Raw genomic sequence first — 24,402 nt, 5'->3', positions numbered from 1 at the left:
AGTTTTAATGATAAAGCCCTGCATTTGAAAGTTCTTCAGACAGAATGATTTGATAGAGTGGTCCTTGCATGTTTAAAAAAGAAACACATACCTTCATATGAGCTACAGATCAAATTGAGCATGACTAATACGAAGAAAGTGTAAAGCTGCTGGTGTAGTTACTGATGCACATCACACCCAGAGTGACAAAAGTATATTTCTGATTAGGTACAGATAGTTGTCTGAAGTTTGTCTTTAATTTTAGTGTTATAGTCATGGAAATTAGAATTAAAAACTGGCAAGCAGAGAGCCAGTCTACTCTTTTTGACCTTTCTCTGGAATAAAGGAAAAATGAAGTTAAGAAGTGACTCATACATGCTCAAAGAAGTCACTCCTTACCTGTTCCTTCTGCATCACTTCATCGGCAGCAGAGATTGACTGTCTGAAGCAGTTCTCACTATGGTAAATCTCTTTCATGCTGAAAGATGAAAGCTTTAGCTTACTTCCCAGACGGGCTCAGTAGTCCAAGAGGAAAACAGAGCTAAAATCATCACAGTGAGCTGCAGTATCCTGGTGGATCTGTGGGTTCCCAGCACACCTCAAGACACTCATATACTCCGGTTTCCCTCTGACTCCCCTGCCAGGACCAAGGTACGCAGGACTCATCAACTCCATACATGCAGAGAAAATGAGGGAACTAAATGGAAAGCATCACTTTCTTTTGCTCCCTTGTTTAATTTTCTCAGTTGGATTTGCTGCACATCTGAAGCACAGTCAGAAGATGAGTTGGAACAAGGCAACAAGGATCATTTACAATTAATCAGTGATTTCTGCTGCAACACTCAGATCAAAACCTGTATTTCAGAAATAACTTTCTTTGCCAGCTGCACAAGTTATGTCAGTTACTCAGCCTCAAGGACCATTCTGTTTGGTCTTTAAACAGTTGAATAGGAGAGGTGATAGACAAGATGCCACTGTCCAGAAGCAAAAACCAGTTGGTGTTTACTAGGATCACATCTGCAGATCCATAATTTCCTCCCAACACAAACAGAGAAGGAATGGATGGATTACAACTAAGAGCAGCTCAAGTATAATAAGTTCCAAGAAATGAATGGATTCTGGATCCTGCTGAAAGCTAATCCTCAAAAAACTGTTCAACCCCCTCACACTGTTACCAGTGATGGAAAGGGGGCCAAGCAGAGGAGGCCCCATGAGTCCCTGATAATTGAATCTGATGTGAATATGTGACGAAATTGTAACAATTATGTGGGCCTCTCCTGCCTATGTATTTTTCATCTGACATCTCCTCTTGTTTGAGAATGAATACTGAATTCCTTTAGTTTGGCACAATATTGCTGCCTAAATGTTACTAAGTTTTGAAAACTTGCCATTTTTCTTTTTTTTTTCTTCTTCTTCTTTTTTTTTTTTTTTTTTTTTTTTTTTTAAGTAGAGTTTTGCATAAGCTTTGATTGCATGGTTTGTTTACAGTTTTGTACTGATTTTTGTTGAGCTACCATAAGATCAAAAGCCCAATAAAGAAAGAACTTCCTTTCCACTAGAAAAAGATCAGATTTTAAAATTTTAAAATTACTTCTTAATTAATAGCCAAAAGTAAAGGATGTTTTCTAATTTGTGTGTGTTATCTTGAATAAGAAACTGCTGTACTACTACCCTGGAAAGCAGTAAGGCAAAAGGGGTTCAATATCATTCACATTAGTTGTGCCACTGTTGATTACAGCAGTGCAAGAACAAATAGTACAGAGCTAGAGAGTTAACTTTGCTTTGGTACATTTTGCTTGCATTTAATTTAGATACTTACAGAGGAAATATTTCTGAAAACAATCACTCAGAGACAACAAGCAAAACAGAAAATGGACGTCAATAGGACACTGACTCTTGTAATTTGTCTACAGACTCCTGCCACAGTGTTCTGGACAGCCAAGATACAAACCAAGGAGAATTGCGAAAGGTCAAATAAACAAACAACACTGTAATTCTATATGTATACTGACAAGGATATACTTCTAGTGTTTATGTTGAAAGGAAGATTAAAGAAGGCTCACAGGTGAATGGACTCAGAACAGGAAGATATGTATATATGTGGTTAATTTTAAGCTACTCAAATAAAGGCCTGAGAAAATGAAGCATTTCACTGAAAATGAAATCTGATCTCCACTTAAAGTACATCTTATTTTTAAACTCAGAAGGATGTGCTACACTGATATCTGCACTGAATCACAGAATCACCAATGTAGGAAAAGACCTCCAAGATCATCCAGTCCAACTGTCCACGTATCACCAGTATTTCCCCATTATACCACATCCCTTAGTAAAACATCTAAATGTTTCTTGAATACCTCCAGGGTCAGTGACTCCACCACCTCCCTGGGCAGCCCGTTCCAGCACCTGACCACTCTTTCAGAGAAAAAAATTTCCTAGCATCCAAACTGAATCTCCCCTGGCGCAACTTAAAGCCATTATCACTAGTGTCACTGATAATTATGTGGGATAAGAGGCCAACCCCCACCCCACCACAAACATACAATGAGCAGAATAACACATTATTCAGCACATGTATTTATCACAGTGAAACAGTGGGAACAAACACATACAAATAAAGGTTATTTGCTGCTCTTACAGAAAAGCCTTTCCTAAAATTGAAATGTAACAGAAACACACTACAGAAGCTACTGGAGGTGTTATAGGAAGCCTCGCTCAGTATACAGTTGCTCTGAGTACCTGCACCCAGCTCCTCACAGGTGGGGCTCTGTTGTAGGGAGCACATAGCAACAGGCTCTATGGCCCGTGTATCTATCCTGGCACTGTCACTTATTCCTCTACAACAGTTTCAAATCCACATTGCTGCCAATCACTTGCTTTGATATCACTTGCGAGGAATTAATTATTAAAGCATGTTAACCAATAAGAAAAACTTATTAATCAGTTGAACTAATGGAACAACCAAAACTACACCAGGATTTGGGGATGTGTATGGAAGCATCATGTGGAAACAGGAAAAGAGTAAGGTCCAAATAGGGACCATAATAAATGCCTGATGTCAAATTACTTGCTACAGATCAAGAAAACGTATTTTGCTCTGCATTTTTATTTTGCCTAGTAGGCACAAGATAAGCTTAATACAAAGGAAAATCAGCAAGCTAAACAATGAACTTAAGTTAATCAGAAAAAATAAACTAAGAAATCAATGGAGATGGTTTGATGGCAGGGCCAAGGGGAAAGGAAACAAGTTTCCTTATGGAGGCAGTTACTGTTCACTAGCTGTGCCCTACGCAGTTAATTACTAACTGGAACAGACCTGGTAATCTATTTCTTCCCACATGCTCCATTTAAGATAATGTTGTTACTTGTTGAGTGAGAATCTTTGGTGGTTAACAACTTTATGGCTGGATTGAACTTCAAAGAAACATCTTTTTTGCTCTGAGGGGAGTAAAACCTTTATGAGGCAATATAAAATAGAAAATGCTATCGCTTTTGGCACTGCAAAGCTATCTTCAGTAAATAAAAAGCTTAAGAGTCTCATTTTCTAATTTGACATTTCAGCAATACTCTGTGGTGGGATCAATCAGAATCTGAAAATAATCATTAAGTAAATATTTCCATCACTGTTTGTTTCTTGCCTTCACAGCTCTTGAGATGTAAGAATTTTTTTCCTTTGTAATTAGTAGCAGGACAGAAATTAAACGCTATTGAGAAAGATCGGTGCAATCACTTCTCATTTACTGACTTCTAAATTTTAGCCTTTCATTTGCTGACCTTTTTCATCCCTTTCTGCCTTGTTTCGTCTAGATTGGTTTACTCAGAGATTCTTAATTTGCCAATAAGCAGAAAATGCCACTTTACCAATACACTACCTCAAAGTTTAAGAGATTTTGACAAGCCACAAGTCTATGAAGGTAAAGCTTTTTGTCACAAAGTAAAACGGTAACAGAGAGTTCTAACTAAACACCCAAACAACATTTTTTTTTTCCCCCCATCACCAAGAAATCTAAGAATAAATGAAATAATGCTCAAAATAAATCTGAGTCCTAAAAATTCCACATACTGATACAGGAAAACAGGAGGTTTTCTCCTTCATTATTTCTTCACACGTGGGTTGTTTGTTTTGCCTTTTTTAAGGTGAATAAATATTTCAGATACTAGTTGCTTATTATTGAGTAGAATGGTTAATTAGAAAGATATTATTATGGCAGCTTTCTACAGTGAAACTCTCATCAAAACTTGAAACCTAAAGAAATGATGTGAGAAAATCCCAGTGCCTACAGAGTCAGGGAATAGAGAAAGAGACTGGTTGGGCAGATTTTGGCTGACAAGAGTCTGTAGGCATCCTGCCAAAATTTTCACTTTTGTTGCATTCAGAGTCTTGGAGTGACTACTGACATTAAACTGCATGCTTCCCTCTGGTCGTGGAGAAAGGCAGCAAGCCAGAGAACACATCAAAAATCTGACTGCTAAAAAAGTGTCTGGTTGTTCTCCATTATTCTGGAGAGACCCTGAGATGTGCTCCAACTGGAGCACACAACAGAGATGACAAAATGAAGGCACAAAGGAAAGTTCATTGGTATTAATGTAAGTTCTTAATGAAATACTTTGCAGTAGTCTTTTCCCTTCCACAGGGCCTGAAGAGCCCATGCTGAGACCTGGTCTAATTTTTAAATATCACTAAAAGGCAGGAGGAAAGACAACTTAAAAAGATGAAGAGTTGCTACCATTTGAGTATCTAATAAAAGTCCTTCAATGTAATGATTTATATTTTGGGAAAAAGAAGAATTTTTGAGCATCACTTTAAGATTTCTGAAGCACCGATGTTATACTGTCACCTGTCCTATTATCAGCCTAGCAGAAAAACTGCTTGTTTTCAGTTCACAAAACAACAACAACATAATCATGGACAATCCGTCTCAGTGCATCTTCCTGCTAACTGCAAAACTAAGCCTAAATAACATTTTGTTTCCTTTGAGACACTAAAAAACCCAATACAGCAGTAGGATTAGGAGAAAAATAATTAAGCAATGGTGAACGAATTCACTGTTGTGTAACAGTTTGAGACATTCTTGGTGTTCTAACTGCTTTGTTCAGATTATTAGGCAAATCTTCTGTGTCTGTTAAACAAGTAAATAATGTCAGAAGCTGCTCCCTGTATCAGAGATCTATCTCACCCAACACTAATTACTTTTGCAGTGTTGAGTCCACAAGATATTCCATATTCCCCATTAACAACAACAGTAAAAAAACAAACAATAAGAATACATTTACTAGGACATTTTCTTTCTCATTCAATGAGCCATTTCTCCCTCTCTTCCTATTTGCACACTCTGCTTGCAGAGCCAAGATAGGTGCAACTAAAACACTGCTCTCGTTCCCTCAACTATCTCATTTAGAAGTCTGAAATAAAGATCTGCTGTAATTACATTTGTAATGCTAATATGAAAACTGCATGACATCCTCAGTCAAATTATCAATGATTATCCACAAATACCAGTGTCTGAAGAGACTGAAACAGACAGCCTCCACAGTCAACAATTATATTCTGTGCGGATGCACAGCAAAATTCTTTGCTCCTCTGGGTGGAAATGAAAATGGGGTACTCATTCTTTAGAAAGGCAAAGAAAACAGTTAGGTGTAGTTGTCTGAGAAGCAAGAAATGAGACTATTTCATTGCTGACACACTTTCTACACACAAGCAACATAACAGCATGCCCTGTTGGGAAGGCACACATGATGGAGCTGCAATCCAGCTAACTCTCTTCAGCCCAGGGTGGGCTTGATTATGTAAAGCGAGTTTGAATTCATCATGCCTTATCTCCCCTTCACTTCTCTGAGGAACGTAATTAGACTGCTAACACTGAAGCAATCTGCATTACACGCCAAATTGAGGTGACTGATCCAAAACACTGAAGGCACTGGAGTTTCTTCAATGAAGTGCATGACCTAGATAAACCTCCTTTGTGTCTCTCTCTTGGAGGTGGCCTAAAAACATTTTACTAAAGCTTTTCAAAGAACTGCCCTATGACAGACCTTACAAGAACAGCCCCACATCAAGTCTGTGCTAAAGTTTGTCGAAGTTTCAAGACAAGTGAAAATAAACAAGCAGTACAAATGCTAGTAAGTGCAACTGTAAACATTTGTTGTTGAAAGGCTCCCTCACAAGGCAAAACACCAGATCATCCTAGAGTTAATGTAAGGAAACACACTGTGGAGACTTGGCTTCTGCAAAGGAGACTGTTATAACCATAGTTCTCAAACTGTTCTAATGCTCGGGTATTTGAAAAGGATCTAAAGAAAGCAAAGAGCCCATGTCCCTCAATATAGCTATGTATACTAATTATGACTTTCAAAAAACAAAAAAAAAACAAACAAAAAAAACAACAACACAAAATGAAAGCAGAAATCAGATGAAATCCATTTAGCTTCCATAATTTTATCTTAATGTATTTAAATACATGTTTGAACTACTGATTCCATTATTGTGCCTTGCTAATATCAAAACAGAACATTACAACATTTAATTACTATCTATTTTGTGTATGGTATGTTTTGATTCTAATGAATGCTTTTTAGTCCTTTTGAGGTCATCTTCATCAGGATCATGCCTTTTGTTGCCTTTAAATAAGAACTGTGTACCTAGAATAGATTATATTAAAATCAAGCCATAAAAGCAGCCAAAGCATCACTTAGTCCAGGAAGATACTACCTTGTTGCATTTTCACCACTGAGATACTTTCTTCCCTCCCTTCTTTGACATAACTACAAAAATCTTCAGGACATTTTGTTCCATGATTATGGGCTGAAATGGCACCACTACTTCACTTCTGACTTCAGAGAAATACACATTTTTACTCCAGGCTAACTCAATATCCAAACGTTGTAATAATAAAAAGAATTTTAAAAAGTTCCAGAATAAAATTCATCCTTTTCTAAGGACAAGAGCAGAGAATGATACTTTTGTGATGCTACCACATGCTTCCATTATTGGTCAAACAACCACTCTGCATTAAGGGAAGAAATCTATTTTCATGATTCCCGTAAAAGTCTACATAGTTTTGATCAAAGTAAACTCTTGCAGTAGGCAAGAGTTTAACTTGCCCAGGACTTCAACACCTGTGTTGAAACAGAAATTAAGTTAAATATGATCTCCATATCATAGGCGAATATGTACAGTCAAACTAGGTCTGATTTCAAATTATGAAAAACTCTCAGGGCCAACTGCTACAGATCCTGCATTTAACATTCAGATTTAACCAGCATGCAGTAATTATGAGTTAGAACCACATACTTAAAATGAGGAAGCAAGAAAAACAGGAAAAATACCAGTACATACAACTTTGTGCAGCTGCACAATGCTTGAAGCAGAGTTGATAACCTCATTGTGTGCAATCATTATAATACTGAAAAAGTTCTCATTATTACAAATGCTCATCACAGTGCTCTGCAGCTACATTGTTCATACGTAAGACTGCATATGTTCAAGGCTGAAGAATCAGTCCCATAAGATTAATAGCTATGTATTCATATTCTAGGCTATATCTTCAGTGGTGAACAAACCTCTTAGGGTTCTACTCAAAAGCATTTTCCAGTATCCACAAAGGAACATACAAGAATATGAAAGAGTGTGTATATATATATCTATATATATACATATGTAGGTATGTATATGTATGTATATATGTGTATGTAGGTATCTATCTATCTATCTATATATAAATATGTATAACAAACAGGGTTGAAATATGCAAAGAAACACTTTATTTCATAAATTCCTCTGTTGGTTTTACAATGAGCAGTATGTATAATATATTTACTCATAATAAATTACCATGTGATTGAATTTTTCTCTTTATCCAGAAAGCATCACCAACATCCGATGTTCTGCAGATTAGAATCTGGCTTGATGTCTGCAATGGAATTTTCCACATGTGCACATACACACACACAAACAATCACCACCAACTGTTTAGTTCTGAATGACTACAGAAATACAACTGTAAACATTCATTTATCTCTTCTAAAAAGAAGAGGGGAAGAGGAAATATCTAAATGATAAGTACATGCAAGGAAATCACACATAATTTCAAAGAGATTAGAAAACGTGGTGTGGGGCAAGGGGAGAGTAATTGCACAGAACAGGAAAATAAACATTTTCAGAGGATCAAAGAAAAGCTGATGCAACTTTTCCTGTAAATTGTTTTACTGTTTCAATTCTGCAATAAATGGAAAATAATTCCAAATACTAATAGAAAGTCTTAAAACCCATAGAAACGTTTGAAAAGACATAACACTGACCAATGTCAGCCTCCCCCAGGTACTCCTGACACAGGAGTATGACACTTCCAACACAAACTTGACTCTCTAACAACAAAGTGAAATTGGTATTGATAATAAATAAAGTTTTTCAGCAACTATTTATAGAAATAAATAGCTCAATCTTTGAGCTACAGTAAGTTCCTAAATCCTACAGACTTAGATTCTAAAAGAGGAAAAACTCTGAACAAAAACAGTAATTAAAAACAGTTGTAATGAATTCAAACATTTGGAACTAATAATATAAAAAACTTATGTCATAAACCCAAATCAAACCTTCTCTTTCATATTTAAAGATAAAAAATTGGGTGCAGAAAACTACCTATAGTAATGAGTCTAGCCTGGCTAGTAATAAGTCTCAAACCATGACTATTGCATAAGATTAAAAGGAAATTAATCATTTTCACAGTAAAATAATTACTGTGCAGACCACGTATTTGTTTCCTCTCATGTCAGATAAAATTAAACTGTAACTCAGCAGCTAAAGTGTAAGGAAATTAACGCTAAAGCTGATAAGTAGTATGTCCCCATTCAAGTTACTAAAAAAGTGTCCACAAAGAGGAGATGTCCTGGAGAACATGTGGAAGACATACTGACAAGGAAGCATCAGTTCATAGCATCAGGTGAACTCACAAAGACGTGGTAGGGCTTAGTATTTTCAATGACTGGATAATGAAGCAAACGAAAAGGGCAGAAGAGACAAAGAAATGATAGTATGTGTTTAGATGCACAAAAGTTGATTAAAGAACACTGAAGAAGAGCAGTAGATCAAATTAGGTCTCCTGGCCAGATGATTATGCCATCACAATGTTCATTAAATCCAATGCAAGTAATCACTTCAAACTTGAAAATGAACTAAAAATTACTTGCAAATGCCATCCTAACCTACAGAACTGGAAACTGTTTCCAGTATCTGGAAAAAAAATGGAAGTGGGTTGCACTTAGTTATGGCTGGCAGATCATTCACGGTGCATTAATAGTGGATCAAGTCCTACTGTCATTGCAGCCTTGACAGTAATGCAAAGATCTTTAAAAGTTTCTGTTTGAAACTGGATATCTAGAATATTTGTACATAGAATAAGAAGTGGTGAGAACTTAAAATGAACTAGAAATTTGGTCTTCTAATTTATAGGGGGATCTTGGATTATTAAGTAAAGCTTTTCACTAAAAAGATATTTTTTTTTTATGAGTCCAAATAATTTCATCAACAGACACAAATTTTAACTGTGCAGCTATTGTTTAAGAACTTAATTTAAAATCATCTTTATTCACTGTCACCTCCTTTCCAAAACACAGGTTACTTCCTCTAACGCATCAAACTTCTCACACAGCTTCTTTAAAGAAAGAAAATAAATATTATATCCTTTTCAGTTCTGTGCCATGTTTAGTATCTTGAAATATTCCACTCCTCCACAGCCTATTGCTGGGCAGCAAACTAGCTCAACCTTGCACTGCAGCACCTTCCAAACTGCTTTTCCTCCCAGTCTTAACTTCTGCATCAGTTATAGAGAAAAAAGGATTACTTTCTAAAGATTCCTGCACTGTTATTGCACCCCTACATACCTCATGAACGCTCATTCTTTTTTGTTTCATCCACAGACTTGTGACCCAGTCATTCCCATCCTTTCACAAGTGCACTTATGATATTTCACTTATTCCAACTGCCACAGTACAGGTCAGTCTATGACTTCTCACATATCTGTGTGACAGAGAGCTCTTCTCACTCTTTCTACCTCTTCTTTTTTCTGTGCAACATAATTTCACGTATGTAAAGTCAAGCTAGAACACCAGTTATAATTTATTTTCTCTGAAGAAAAATGTCATTTGATAGCAAAGAATAGCTGACAGTGAACAAGGATGAATGGTATATGAACAAGCTAAGAAATTCGAAAGAGATGTGGTAGAGTGAAACAGGGAAAAAGACTCTTAGACAGAAACAAGTTTAACATGCAGCCCTTGTGATTTGTTGAACAAATCTAAGCTGCATTAGGAACGAATTCACAGTACCCTTTGCTAACAGTAGGACATAAATTCTCTAACCACGTGCTGCTGATTTTGCAAAAAGAACAGCAAAGTGTCTTCTTTGTCTGGAACAGGACCTGTGCCTTGTGCAATTAAGATCACATCTGAAGATCTGCACTGATGCAGGCAGCCACAGAACATCCCCAGGAAGCTACAGCAGAAGGTGAGAGCTGGCCTAGTCATGTGGAAAGCTTTGCTGCTTTGGGAAGAGAACAGACAGCTCCTCTCCAAGAATCCGGCACAGTAACTAGAAATCAGAGGACACATTTCTCAAGATGGTAACTTACAAATGAATCTCTGATTAAAAGAGGTAACTTTGACATATGGAGATAAAAGTAGCAGTGCTGAGTTGTGTCAAATGTTGTCACTAAGATTTTTAGCACCAGGAGTTTTTTGTTCTGGCTTTTTTTCTTCCCCTTCTTCAAAATAAGTGGATATTTTCCATTTCAGTTAATCTCCCGCGCTGATGCAGTGGATTTCCACTTACAAAATGACAAAGCTGGAGTAGGAAACTGCTTCTAGAATGTGTGCAAGCTCACAGCTTTCAAAACCTAATATTCCTTTTTGTAAGTCTCCATTAGAACAGATCCTGTGAACTTCTTAAACAACAGAGAAAAACGAAGCACACATCTTACCTCATAGTAACTTCGCACAGCATTACAGAATGCTTCATCTGCTACGATTTGTGTCTCCCCATTGAGAAAGGCCTGGAAACGTTCTTTCAATGTCTGTAGCTGCTGCTTATTGAGCTATGGAAGAAAGAGAAAAGAAGAAGGATTACGAATTGAGTTCAGTCTCAAAATATGACCATACAGCATTACTGCCACTTCCATTTGTTGGAGTGATCCACGCACTATCACCTTCACATTTAATAAGTATGCTCAATGAAGAAAACCGACCAAAGGTGCTCAGCTTGCAGTGCATGGACTTTTGGCCATTGATGCTACACCACCATGAAGCAGGTCAGACAAACAACTTGAGAAGAGCAGCCAAGAGTCTCCCAGACAGACACTGAATTTCTTTCAGTGGATTTCACATCAAAGCTGAGTGAATTTGAAAGCAGATTCTTAATGGAGTACATTACATGCCTAAGCCTCACAAACAACCTACTTTATTAGAGTTTAATGTTATGTGAAAAATCAAAATCTGAACATTCTCCTGGGAGTCCAACAGGCCTTTTTGAGGCTTAATTCAACTCTTGAAGCATTCAGTACAATATTTCTCTTCTCATCAAATTTGTGTGAAGTGAAAATGTCACACCAAAGGGGACTCCTAGTAACATATACTAATAAAACCAGGCAACAATTAAAGCTAGTCGTTCTGCTTCCCCAAAACGTAAACATTAACGTAAAGCCTTTGTTTCCATATTTCTGAACTTTAACATTACAAAAACTGAAGCTCAACTGGCAGAAAAGCTTATTAATCTTTCCTGTATTCTGACTTGTTAAAAATAAGCCCATAGCCAGATTATTTTTTTTTTTTTTCGGAGAGCAGAAAGTTCTATCTGTAGCGGCTAACCTGCAACAAATAGCGTTACCTCAACAGCATCACTGATTCTTATAAAACAGCTTTTTGGCAACTGCAATATGTATGGTGGTTTCATGCTTCCAGATATCTAGTCCAGCCACTTTGAAGCCATTTAAGATACAATATTGTTAAGGGATTAACAAAATTACTGCTATCCTCCTAATGCTCATACCTCAGACAACCTCTACATCCTTCATACCAAAGGAGGATTTTCATCTTACATCATGCTCTCCAGGTCATGTGCTTCTACTTGGAAATATTCTCCAAATCAAATGCAAAAGCTGTTTTATTTTCATAGAAGACAATTGTATAGATATCATATAAATGATATGAGGAATCCTCTGAAAAATGGTGAAATGCAGGCAGCAGAAATGAAAAGCCAGAAATGGCGCCTTTGAAAAAAGAATCTGAACATTAAAAATAAATAGTTCTGTGCACCAACTTAGCAGCACACAACAAGAGCCAGGAAACCTCCACATGAGAAAAGGCCTCCGCTTGAGATAAGCAAACACCAGCAGAGGCTGCTGTGGCTTGGAAGAGTTCCTCTTGAGAGCAGCAGGCCAGCACTGACAGCCTGCCAGTACGCACCACTGCTACCAAAAATCAGTGCCAGAGAAGCATAGGTTTTGTGTCCACATGTAAACAAAACGGGCACCTACCCACTCATCTGACACATCCATTCCTTGTGTGGAATCTGCACCACAAAGGTTAACAGCTTCAGTGAAAATCAAACTTTATTCCAAGATATGCAGTCCCCTTTTATTCAATTCTCCTTATTCTTCTCTCATCCTCTAAAGACTAGACAAGCCGAGCTATCAGCAAACACAAATCATTAAGGGCATTTGGAGCTCTGTGCTCAAAGGTAAACACAAGCTTGCTGTCACAGGGGAGCTGAGGAGAGCCGACCTGCCTGCAGACGGTGCTCCCCGCAGAGCGTACAGCTCCTCCGTCCTGCGGAACATCCACAGCTCCGCAGTGAGAGCATGCGGGCTTCCTGCCAAAGCAATTATGGAAATGTGCTTTCATGCTCACAGTCTTCATTCTTTAGGTGATTTGCTTGTCTATTACCCACATATCAAACAAAAACATTATGAATAAGGCAACGAAATATAAATTTAATTCTGGCTTTCTCATTTCTAACCATCATAGTTCAGCAAACTGAAATGCCTTTAAAATATTTATATATGGCTTTCATATTCATTACCTCAGGTAGTGAGTAATTCTATGATTTGAATGGCATTTGAGAGGTGTTTTTTTTTAATGTTTCTTAAATTACTGATGTCTTAGTGTGAAATCTGAATAGTAAGGAATAAAGCTCTTCTGCTAAACTAAAAGTAATATTAATTCCAGTGGAAAGATATGAAAAACTGCATGTTGCTCTATGAAGATTCTGAAGCACATTTTACAGGCCCACAATACTGTCATATGTGGAGATGCCAGGACAAAATAAGTTATCACAGCCCACTGCAGCCCATTGGTCTTCTCTTCTTACATCTGTCTACAAAGTTAATTATGCCTTTTTTGCTGCTGGTGGTCATTTTTAATGTACTCATAAGCATAATTCAATCAGCAACCAAACATCTCTAGAAAACATTAATAATGGAAGTAACAGATTGAATGCAGGCAGAAATAGAAGTCTAGTAGAGAATCACAGAATAGCATATAGAGAATAACCACTGTCTGCAGAGGGCATCTCAACCAATGGATACAGCCAAGCAGCACAACCACCCCATGTCTGCATTATTCTGAAGTCACAGAAACCGTAGAATGGCTTATATTGGAGAAGAACTTAAAGACCACTGAGTTCTAACCTCCCTGCCATGCGCAGATTGCCACCCCCAGCTCAAGCTGCCCGGGGCCCCGTCCAACCTGGCCTTGAATGCTTCAAGGATGGGGCTTCCACAGCTTATCCTGGCAGCCCGTGCCAGTGCCTCACCATCCTACTTAGTTGTCTGTTTGGTCAACATCAGATGGGAGACGAGGACATCAAGGACTCCACACACAGGACCCCATCAGAAGTGTTTAAACTTAAGGACAGTAATTCTGGCCTGTATTTTCTCTTGTAAGAGCTCACATAAAGACCACATAGCATCCTTCTATTCTACAACTTCTCCTCTGCATCTGCACCCTCTCCTCAGTACAAGATCCACATGTAGCCGACCTTTGCATTCTGCCCCCTCACAAGTACTTCTCTATATCTTACAGTGTCTACGTGCCCACATTTTGATACTAATCAAAAGAGCCATGAACAGCAAAACTAAAAAATATATATATTAACATTACCACATCCTCCCAAACTCAAAAATGAATTCAAACAATCATCTGAAGCATGGAGTGAAGCCTCATTAATTCTATCACACTCCATCAACCCGCTTCAGTTTTCTATGCTTTATTTGGATTTTTCTTTCTCAGTGATATGAAATCTGTAGTCATAACTCTGTTTGATACTTCATAAATAGCTCCTGCAGCTTCATGGGAGAATGTATAACTAAATTCCAGCGTCTCAGAATATCAGGTTTGATTGCATTCTGTAGAATGACTGAAGATAAATAAAGTCAACTTTAAGGGAAAAAGAAAAAAAAAAAAAAAAAGATTAACCAACCTAAAATTTGCTTTTCCTTTATTGCAGACACACAACAGAAAAAAATATGTGTATTTCCCTCCATCCAATTTGCTTTTTGCAAAAGCTTACATTTACTTTCTTACTTCACACATCTGATAAATACAGGAAAACATCAAAGGAAATGTATGTGAAAGATAGAACAAACTTCTCAGGACTATTTAATTAAGAGTCTTTTTTGTTCAAGTTGTAGGAATAGTTTCACTTATTACGATGTACAGAGTAACACAAATGTATCAGAACGGTCTCATGCAATTAAATATTAGAAAATTCTCACCTTGCATTTAACACCTCAATGATGTTTTATATATCCCCTGCATACTCCTCTTACAGCATTATCTTAAAGATTTGTTTCAGGTGTTTTATTACTTCTAATGTGAAACTGGAGTATGAAAACCTAGAGGCATTCCTGTCTCATCTCCCCTTCTGCTTTTAACAAATTCAATAAATGGAACTTACAAATGTGGAGTTTAATTCTAGTTTTTGTAAAATGTTGCATTTTAAACATCGAGCAGTTTGGGGAATTGTTCCATTGCAACACATTTTAATTCATTAAATAATGTTTAATTAAATAATGGTGTTTACCAGTTTTTTAAAGGAACACTCAAGCTGATATGGATTTGTACCAGTAAAACTGTAAAGCAGTAAAGAAACAAAAATAAACACAAAGAAAAAAAAAAAGAAAAAAAAAGGAAAGTTCTAGCTTCAAAGGAGCTGATGCTAAACTTAGGCATCTTCTATCATTTCTCACTGGTAAGTGCAGACTGAGCTATTCAGCCTTGAACGTTTGCAGCCAACAACAGCCAGCAAAAACCTAAGTGACTAGATAAGCATCACTCAAGAAGTTTTATCTTTCAAAACTAAGGGCATCAGCAACCTCCCTGCTTCATGCCCCAGCTGCTGCCTCTTGGCCACAGCCAGCAGCTGACCCCGTTCCCCGCAAATGCAGTAATCCCAGAGCTGGCACGGGAAGAACAACACTCTGAGCCATTGCCACCTTGTGGCAGTTCTGGAAATACCTGCTCACTACAGGTCCTCATATCCACAATCACGATTTGCCTGAACATCAATAAGCCTTAACGCAAACAAGAGTACTGCTGCTTCTCTACTCCCAGCCTACAGTGTTAAATTACCCTCCTCAGACAATACAGATATTTTAGAAGAATAGCTGAAGGTGACGACTGCAATTATAGACAGAGCTAGATAACATACAGGCTACAGACAACAAGTGGCCAGGAGGACACAACCCAAGATCCACTCCCTGAATTCTCAGCTGCAACACATAGGGTTCTATGGCACTAAATATGACTGACAGCCCTGAACTCCTCCTAACAAACAAACAAATAAATACTGAATGCAGAGAAACAAGCCAAAACAAAAACACAAAGCAAACAAATGAACAACCCCTCTGTTATCTGAAACTGTTGTCCAATGTCTTCCACAGCAGCAGGTGGTCAAGTGGCTTTGGACATTACCCAAGATTATATGTATATTAAGACCAGAGAAGAGTGGTAAATGAGCTGTTTCCCTCTCTTATTTCAGACAGGTGATTAAAATTTGTATCTCCTGAAAAAAAAAAAAAAAAAAAAAAAAGGAATTAATATCGAGAAAACTCTTTTTTCATCCAACTTCTCACTTTCCAGATATAACTTCTAGTCTTTTTCAAAAAGAAAATTAGAAGGAAAAAAAAAAAGCCACAAAAGAAAGCAGTAGAAACTGTGCCAGTGGTTTGCTTTCTAATCCCATTTACCTGAGTTTCACTGTACACCCTGCCTTGAACATCGGCTGTTGAAATGATAATCTAAACACCAGGCCCTTGTCATCCCACGTTATCAAGTCCTCCAACCACAGCAGGATCTCAGACCCAGGGTCTCTGTTACAGAATCTCACCTATAGGGTCTCCCAGCTCAGCTGTGCAAGGTGCTGATCAACCCACCACAGTGAGTGGCTTCTTTCCATGGGGGCCGTATAAACAACAACATATCACCTAACACAATTCACTGCTGTCAAGCTCTCAAGCCAACCAAGACTCCATCCCAGACCAAACTTGCTGGTGGGAAGTGCTTTATTTCAAGGGTTAGCTTCAGGAAAGACACACATACTGCCCCTTTGAGAGACACGGGCAGGGCACAGAACCTGAGTCTGAACCTACAGTTATGCTCTCCTTCCAGAGCAACAAAATGCCTGTGCCACACTCCTGGCTGCTAGTGAGCTCAATCTTACATTCACGATGAGAATAAGCCTGCAAGGCAAATAGCCAGTTATCAACAGTGATTCTCACTCCATTTCCCCTCCTCTTATCCTTGCCTCCCTTTCCAGTGGCTGTCTGCACAAACAAGAACATTACCTGTCTTTTAGAGCACAGGTGGAGAGTGATCATTTTTAGAGAATTACTCAAGAGATGTTCTTGTGAGGAGACTAAATAAACAGTATTAGAGAACCTTAGTGCTAAAACACGAAGATAGCTGTAGTGACTGCTGAACTATGCAGGTCCTCATGGTGTACAGCAATGGCCCTATGCAGTATATGAGTGGTGCACAATATATGTTCTCCTTTACTATTCATTGCTTGCACGGCTTTCATTTTCTAAACAGTGGATAAATATTCTGCTGTAACTTAGCAACCTTTGTTTTTGTTTCTATTTTTTGGTTTGGTTTGGTTGGTTGGTTGTTGTTGTTTTTTTTAAAATATATATATATATATATACAACTTTCTTAAAGCTGAATCTATTCCAAGGAAAACACTGTCTTTAGAAGTCTGCTTGCTGTCACTCAGATCAGACTACCATGTGTACACACCCCCTGTGCAACAATTCCATGCCTCAGAATCAAATACTAGATTTACAAAACCAGCTAATAACGTTTACCAAACAAATATTCTTCGCAATCAAGCAAGTGCAACATGTCATTTATCTCTTGCTGGTCAGTTATCCATTTAAAATCCAGAAACATTACCAATAACGTATTGGTCAGTTAACTCCACTTCTAGGACACTTCTTTCTAAAACATAGATTGTAGAATCCTTAAGAGTTGGAAGGGACCTTTAAAGGCCACCTAGTCCAGCTCCTCTGCAATGGACAGGGACATGCACAGCTAGATCAGGCTGCCCGGGGCTTGAACCGACCTTCCCTTGAAAGTCTCCCTGTGGATGGGGCATCAACCACGTCTCTGGGCAATGCCTTCCAGTGCCTCACTGCCATCACTTTGAAAGATTTATTCCTTGTATCCAATCTTAATCTACTCTTTTTAAGCTTGAAGCCATTTCCCCTTTTTCTGTCACCACAGACCCTGCTAAAGAGTCTGTCCCCTTCTTTCCTATATAGCTCCTCTTTAGATAGATACTGAAAGGCTGCGATCAGGTCACCTCAGAGACGTCTGTAAATTCCTTACCAGTCTCAGATAAGTATCATGAAATCTGAAACTTCAATTTTTTTCATCATCTAGAGATGAATATTCAAGATTATTAGACAAGATTGTAAAATATTTCATGAGCAACGGAAGTTTGGGGGCATTGATTTTTATTTTTATTTTTAATAAAATATCTTCAACCTCCTGAAGCCACATTAGGAAATAAAGCTAAATATTTGTCTTAATTGCAGCAAATATCACACCCCAATAAAAGGTACGTCCTCTGAGATGAGGTTGCCAGTGCAGCTGCAGTCATCTTCTCACCTACTCCTACTACCTAAGATTTGCTTCAGAATTTAGCAGACAGTCATCACCTAGAATCATATCATTGCACTTGTTTCCTCTGTGCAGCAGACTTCACTGACCTCCTGGAAGCCTAGAGTAGCTGTGCAAACAAGCCACAGTATCTGTGTTGCCCTCCTGCCAACAGTTTGGGGCCTTCTGCACTGAGTACACACTGCCACTGGAGATATGCTTCCTAAGGGTTGTCAGAGCCACCAGACCAATGGATGCTCATGTGTGTTATCATTAATGTTACAACCAGAAGAGAAGCATACAGTGATACTTGGTCATGCTGGCAACCCTGGCTACTTGCATCTTTACAGAAATAAATGCTGAAGAGCATAAAGAGAAGATTGCTGCTGCCATGTAGCTAGATGTATGGTTCTGACTCACAAAGCAGATCATCAGTCCAAACTATGCTGGACTTAACAGATTTGCATTCCTCATTCCCTGTACAGCACAGCTCCAGTTTTCCTCCTCTGCATCTCTATCATCATTTCTAGCTTGACATGTCAACTGTGCACGCCCAGAACCATTTGTCACACAGAACTACCTGCTCCAAGAATTCTTCTTTTTCATTTTCAGTAACTTCTCTACATACAAATTAAGCTACCAGAAAGAGCCTTTTCATACCTTAAAAGTGTGGCACTAATGAGCCTTGTTTGCCAACAAGCTTACACCAGGACACTTCTGTATCTGCCAGCAAAGATTTCCCACTGTAACTGTGAAGAGACAGCACTACCTGTCTGAATTAATAGCAGCATCAGCAAAACACATATTCCTCCAACCTACTCTCATCTTTCTGAAGCTGACATTAATGTTCCATTTTAGCCCATTTTCTAAGGAGACAATGTGATCACAAAACCACTTCTTGTCTGTGAAAATGTTAGCTTCCTCCCCACACAGGTGACTGCTGCACACACTCCCCAGTTTCTATCAGTCCCGACAAAGCGTAGAGGTTTCACAGAGAAGATATAATGTTCTCTGAAAAACAGAATTAAAAAGAACTGTAAGTTACTCTTCTCAGTAACTGAAATATGAGCAAAACAAATATACTAATTTCTGTTTGGCACGTGGCAAGCACAAACACAAAGTCACATGCCCATCGTGCTTGGTGGCTACCCGTTTCAGAACTAGCTTGGCTTGTATTCACGGGAGAGAAAGTATGGCATTTTATTCTGAAAGTAAGCCATTTTATTCTAAATTCCTTGGCCATTCTGATAGTGTTTAAACAGTGTTTTACCAAACTATGCAATTGTACAAAATATTTTCCAGCAAATTTTATCTGATTTTCTTAGTAAGTAGAATAGTGTCTATACTCTGCCTGCCTTCTCTACAAAGGCTGTAAATTAGAACAATTCAAGATGAATGGGGTCTCTCGAAATCATCTAGTCAAATCTCCTTCTCAAAGCAAGGCTAGCTCTGAAGATGCATCATGCAGCTCCTCTACTTTTGATGTCAAATGAGAATTTGCTTAAGCTAAATTCATTCTGCTTTCTAAGATGTTAGCAGTATTCAACAGCATCAGCTGCAACACCATCTTCTGAGAAAAAGACTTAGCAAGCTGATTAAAAAATTCTGACCACCACCCTTTCAACCTAAAGGGCTGAAGCTTTTTAACAATTTGCAATCTGCTAATCCAGTCCACTTTTCTACTGCTTTCTCATCATTCACTGAGGCAGACATTTCATTAATGAAGGCAACTGGATCAGTCAAAAGCAATCTTCCCTTGGATATCCATGCTACCTGCTCCTCATCACCTGCCTGTCTTTCTCTGTGGCCATATACACATCTCTCCTTCCCTTGTGACCAGTCAAGCTTTGGCCTTACTAATCCCTCTGCTGCCTTGTTGGGTGATGTCTTACTCCCCACTTCTACTACTCATATTATTCATTCTTGCATTAGCAACTCCTGATCAGTTATGCTGTCCTCTCCCCTCACTCTTCCCTGTTCAGTATTCCAGATGAAAGAAAATGGCACTCCTTTATGAAGACTGGAAAGATACACTTATGACACAAAAACAGCAGCACAACAACAATTTTGAACTAAAATGTTCTGGCTTCCCTAGAACTAGAGAGGAGCAGATGGTCATCACCACTGAAACACTCTTTGGGATAAGGGCAATAAAAACAGGCTTCAAAATTGTATGTCATTAATTACACATCTTAACTAACATATGAATGCCAAAGAAAATATAACAAGATCAGTGAATAACAGACATGTTCTAACACCTTGCCAAATTACAATGTAGATATGAAAAGCTTCTCCGGGTCTCTGGAGAAGTTTATAGAAGAGAAATCTACTGCAGATTACACACACAAAAATACTACGTACTAAATAGAACCTCAGTTCTCCTATCTTGCTTAAGAAGTTTCCATGCAAGACATTACCATAATTAAGGAAATTATTACAAACTCTTGGTCCATTTTCAGTGTCCTTCTAGGCACCTGATTAAAGCCTCTGTTAGACACAGTAGCTGGCTATATGGACTGTTCTTCTCATCCAATTAATAAATAGAAATAAAAATAAGCAAGGATACAGAGGTCATTAAAAGTTACAAAAATAGGATCTGCACAGTGTGGAGATATAACTTTTAATGACCTCTGTAGCCCAGTTTAGCTACATTATGGTATAACTAGAATAATTACGAAGTCATGATATTAAAGACAACCGAAAAAGAAAACAAAAACAAAACAGTAACAACAAAAATGCTGTGCAAACGCAAATGGCCTTCAGCTTTGCCTGGCAAGGACTCACCGCTGAGGAGTGCAGCTTTGAATGAGCTATTCAGGTGTCACCTAATCACACCTTCTACGTGCATATTTATCACTTACTCTCCTGCCATGGAAAGCTGTAGTGGTAGATATTTCTGCTTTGAAATACTTTCCCAGCCACATGAACCTTCAGACATTTTCATCTCAATCTTTTAGGCCAGCCTCAGGAATCCATTTATCACAAACGTTACCTTGACAGCATCTGAATAATAAACGTGAACATCTGCATAGCCATCACAGTCAACATTCTCTGTGACAGACAAACCCTCAAATACATTCATTTTGCAGCACAAAATAAAAATTTGAAGCAGCATACCAGATTATCTCCTGACAACCACAGGGATAAAACTAAGCAGCTACTATACACGGTAACCAACTCTAAACAATTCCCTGCTTGTTAAGGATAATGCTTCATTCCTCTCTGACCTCCCAACTCCACTTCTCAGAGCTATGTCTAGGAATTAGTTTTCACAAACCTAGAAAATGCCAGCACTCATGAACCTGAGAAAGTTTAGTTGTATAACGCATTATAATTTACATAGTGAGCCCTGGTTTCAGCTGGGATGGAGTTGATTTTTTCTTCATAGTGTTGGGTCTGATGCCACCTTTTGGCTTTAGTTTTTAAAGTTTTGGAGGAAAACACTGGTGATAACAGAGTGTGTTGGCTGTTGCTGAGCAGAGCTGCACAGAGCCAGGGACATTTCAGCTTCTCATACTGTCCTGTCAGAGAGGGGGTGCAAAGAGCTAGGTGGGACAGAACCAGGACAGCTGACCTAAACTGGCCAAAGGGCTATTCCATACCATATGATATCATGCAAAAAAAAAAAAAAAAAGGTTGAAAAACAATGTGGAGTTGGCTGGGTGGGCAACTGCTGCTTGGGGACTGGCTGGGAATCAGTCATCTCATAAATATATATGACCTTATCATTACAACTATTATTTCTATTATTTTCTTCTCTCTCTTTTTTTGTCTTAGTAAATAGTTTTTTGGGAGGGTTTTGTTTGATTTTGGTTTGTTACTTTGGTTGATTTTATTTATTTATTTATTTAAGTCTCTACTCATAAGTTTTATTTTCTTGTGTTTTTGTTGTTTTTTTTTTCCCCCCCCATTCTCTCTCTTGTCCCACTGGGATGGGGGAGGGAATGAATGACTGCATTGTTTTTAGCTGTTTGCTGGCTCAAACCACAATAACAATACAGGCCGTATAATATTCAATTGAAGCTTTAAGCAGTTCTCCGCCTTGTTTTGGATTCTCAAACAAACAACAACAACAAGCCTTCCAAAAAGGAAGTAGAGATAACACTTTGATCTTCCAGCACATTACAATCAAATATGCTTTGTCAGCTGTCTATGTACACTGGACTTGATTCATCCTCTCCATGCCAAAATACATAGATTTATTATCCAAGTTTACACAGTTGGCCATATTCATCCACATATCTGAACTGCAGATTAAGCATTCCACAATCAATCTCATTTACATCAGACATATACACATACATTACTGTGGTTTCCTCTTCTATGAAAATGTCTATTTAGCCTGTGAAATGTTTGATCAGAGCACTCAAATATCTGTTGACATATTCTAGAGCATCTTTATTAATAGACAAAGTAAATTCATTACTGTAAATTCGCTTGCCTTTCTCGAAAAATGAGCTCATCTACAGATGAGCTCTTCTGCACTTCATGGAGAAGGAAAATACAGCCTATATAAATCTAAATGTACAACTTTCACATTCTAAATAAATCCTCAGATTTCACAGATTTTTTGAGAAGCCCAGGAGACTGGTGTACTAATTCCACTCAGTGCTATATTTCCCTGGGTAATCTTCATACATGTTTTAGAGCATCAACAATCACTTGATTAAAATTCCCTTAAAGAAAGAGATGTACTAAAAAAAATATTCCCCTATAATATCATCAATTAACATCTGCCAATCCTGTTTTAGAGGTTTGGGAAATTATAGCACTAGCAAACAGACTGTATTCTCTGGGTCTTCCAGATACTGTATCAGAATTTCCTCAAGTTTTTTTTCTGTGTGTGTGGATTTTGTTATTTGCCTTTTCGTGCTACTTCTAGTTCTATCTTTTACTATGCTAGGTGATTTCCTCTGTTTGGTATGTATTCACATCATCCAAAGCTTTTAGAATCTGCTTCTCTAGATACGCATTTTTTACACTGCAAAGGAAACATTTGTTGCTTTTCTTTCTTTTATGATCAAGGTTCTGAGTTGTCTCTTAGTTTACTTAATTAAATATTTCACCCTTCTTAATCATTTGAAATGAAGTCACAGTATTTGCTATCACAACACCTACTAATTATCATCTGCAAATTTCATTACTGAGTGTTAATTCTCTCTTCCCTTGCAAAAATGCTATATAAAGCAACACAGCACAGATGCTCCTTGGTCCTCACCAAATCCTGCTGCAGTTTGATGTGCTCAGTTGAAGCCACCACAGTTCCCATGGTGGCTGCATCTCCTGCCTCCCTGATCCTCACCTGCTGCCTTGACTACCTGGCTTGGCTCTGGATCTACCTTATCACCTTGGCCTTTTCAGGGACCACCAGACTGAGGCTGATGCTGAGCTCTGAGACCTCATCCTGACTCCAACTTACAGCCTACAATAATCCACCCACCCCTATGAATAAAAATTTCCCTCTAAAATTTGCACCTACATTACTCAAAATAGAAGCCATACCTATACTGCAATGTCTCCCTGTAGATCTTTATTTCCACCTTATGTAACACATGTATGCTATCAAACACATGTAGGTATTGAAGTAGCTTTCAGTAAGATCTTCAATGATTTCTTTCTAAATTATATCCATTAATCTTCCCCATTTTTGCAGCGTTTTCAAAATTTCACAGTCTTCAGTTTCTATAAAACCATTTTTTCTTTGTATTTCTTTCTCTCAGGTGCTTCAGAGAGGACCTGGAAGGTTTCACTTTTGGATTCACCTCAGCTCACAAGTACAGCTAGATCTCATTAACAGGCTCAGTTAAATAGATGACTCACAGTTCACCTCTCCTCTTCCGGCACCTCAAGTTTCACTTAGAATAAGGAACTGGTGTCACACAGTCACTTTGGTTTCTCTCCCATGGTGCCAAGGTGTTAATATGGCTCCAGCACAGACCTTCTCAGAGGCCAACAACACTGCTGCTATTTCCTTCCTTACTTCTCCACTCACAGCAGTATACAACACTTCTCGACCAGGCTTACAAGTACAAACCAGCTCCACCTCAGTCCTCCTTCAAGGAAGAACTTCTGTGATTCAGTTTTTCCTACCTTTAAAACAAGCTGTTCCCATATGAGTTAGCATTTCAAATTCTACCCAATGAGCAGAGTCTTCTGATGTGGTCATTTACCACTGCTAAAATCTGCTTCTGTCTTTTACAGGAAAAGAATTAGATGGTTGAGATAGAACTCAACCTTATCATCAGTTTTACACAGATGTATCTTTCTCAATCA

At 38.2% G+C, this 24,402-nt stretch overlaps 1 protein-coding gene across 12 annotated transcripts in view; it reads right to left on the bottom strand.

Annotated features, from left to right (window-relative positions):
- CADPS2 (calcium dependent secretion activator 2) overlaps window positions 1-24,402 on the bottom strand; it is a 278,795-nt gene that overhangs the window by 207,731 nt on the left and 46,662 nt on the right. For all 12 annotated transcript variants that reach the window (XR_014937439.1, XM_085523891.1, XM_085524029.1 and 9 more), the window contains exon 2: window positions 10,956-11,069. Coding sequence is in view for 11 of the 12 variants with exons in the window: in XM_085523891.1 (XP_085380017.1) it covers window positions 10,956-11,069 (114 nt within the window). In the remaining variant the exon portion in view is untranslated. The remainder of the gene's footprint in view (window positions 1-10,955; window positions 11,070-24,402) is intronic.

The sequence above is a fragment of the Coturnix japonica genome, chromosome 1 (assembly GCF_054131305.1).
Source record: "Coturnix japonica strain WE chromosome 1, WE-NBRP24, whole genome shotgun sequence".
NCBI lineage: Eukaryota > Metazoa > Chordata > Aves > Galliformes > Phasianidae > Coturnix > Coturnix japonica.
This window is presented reverse-complemented; position numbering and strand designations above follow the sequence as displayed.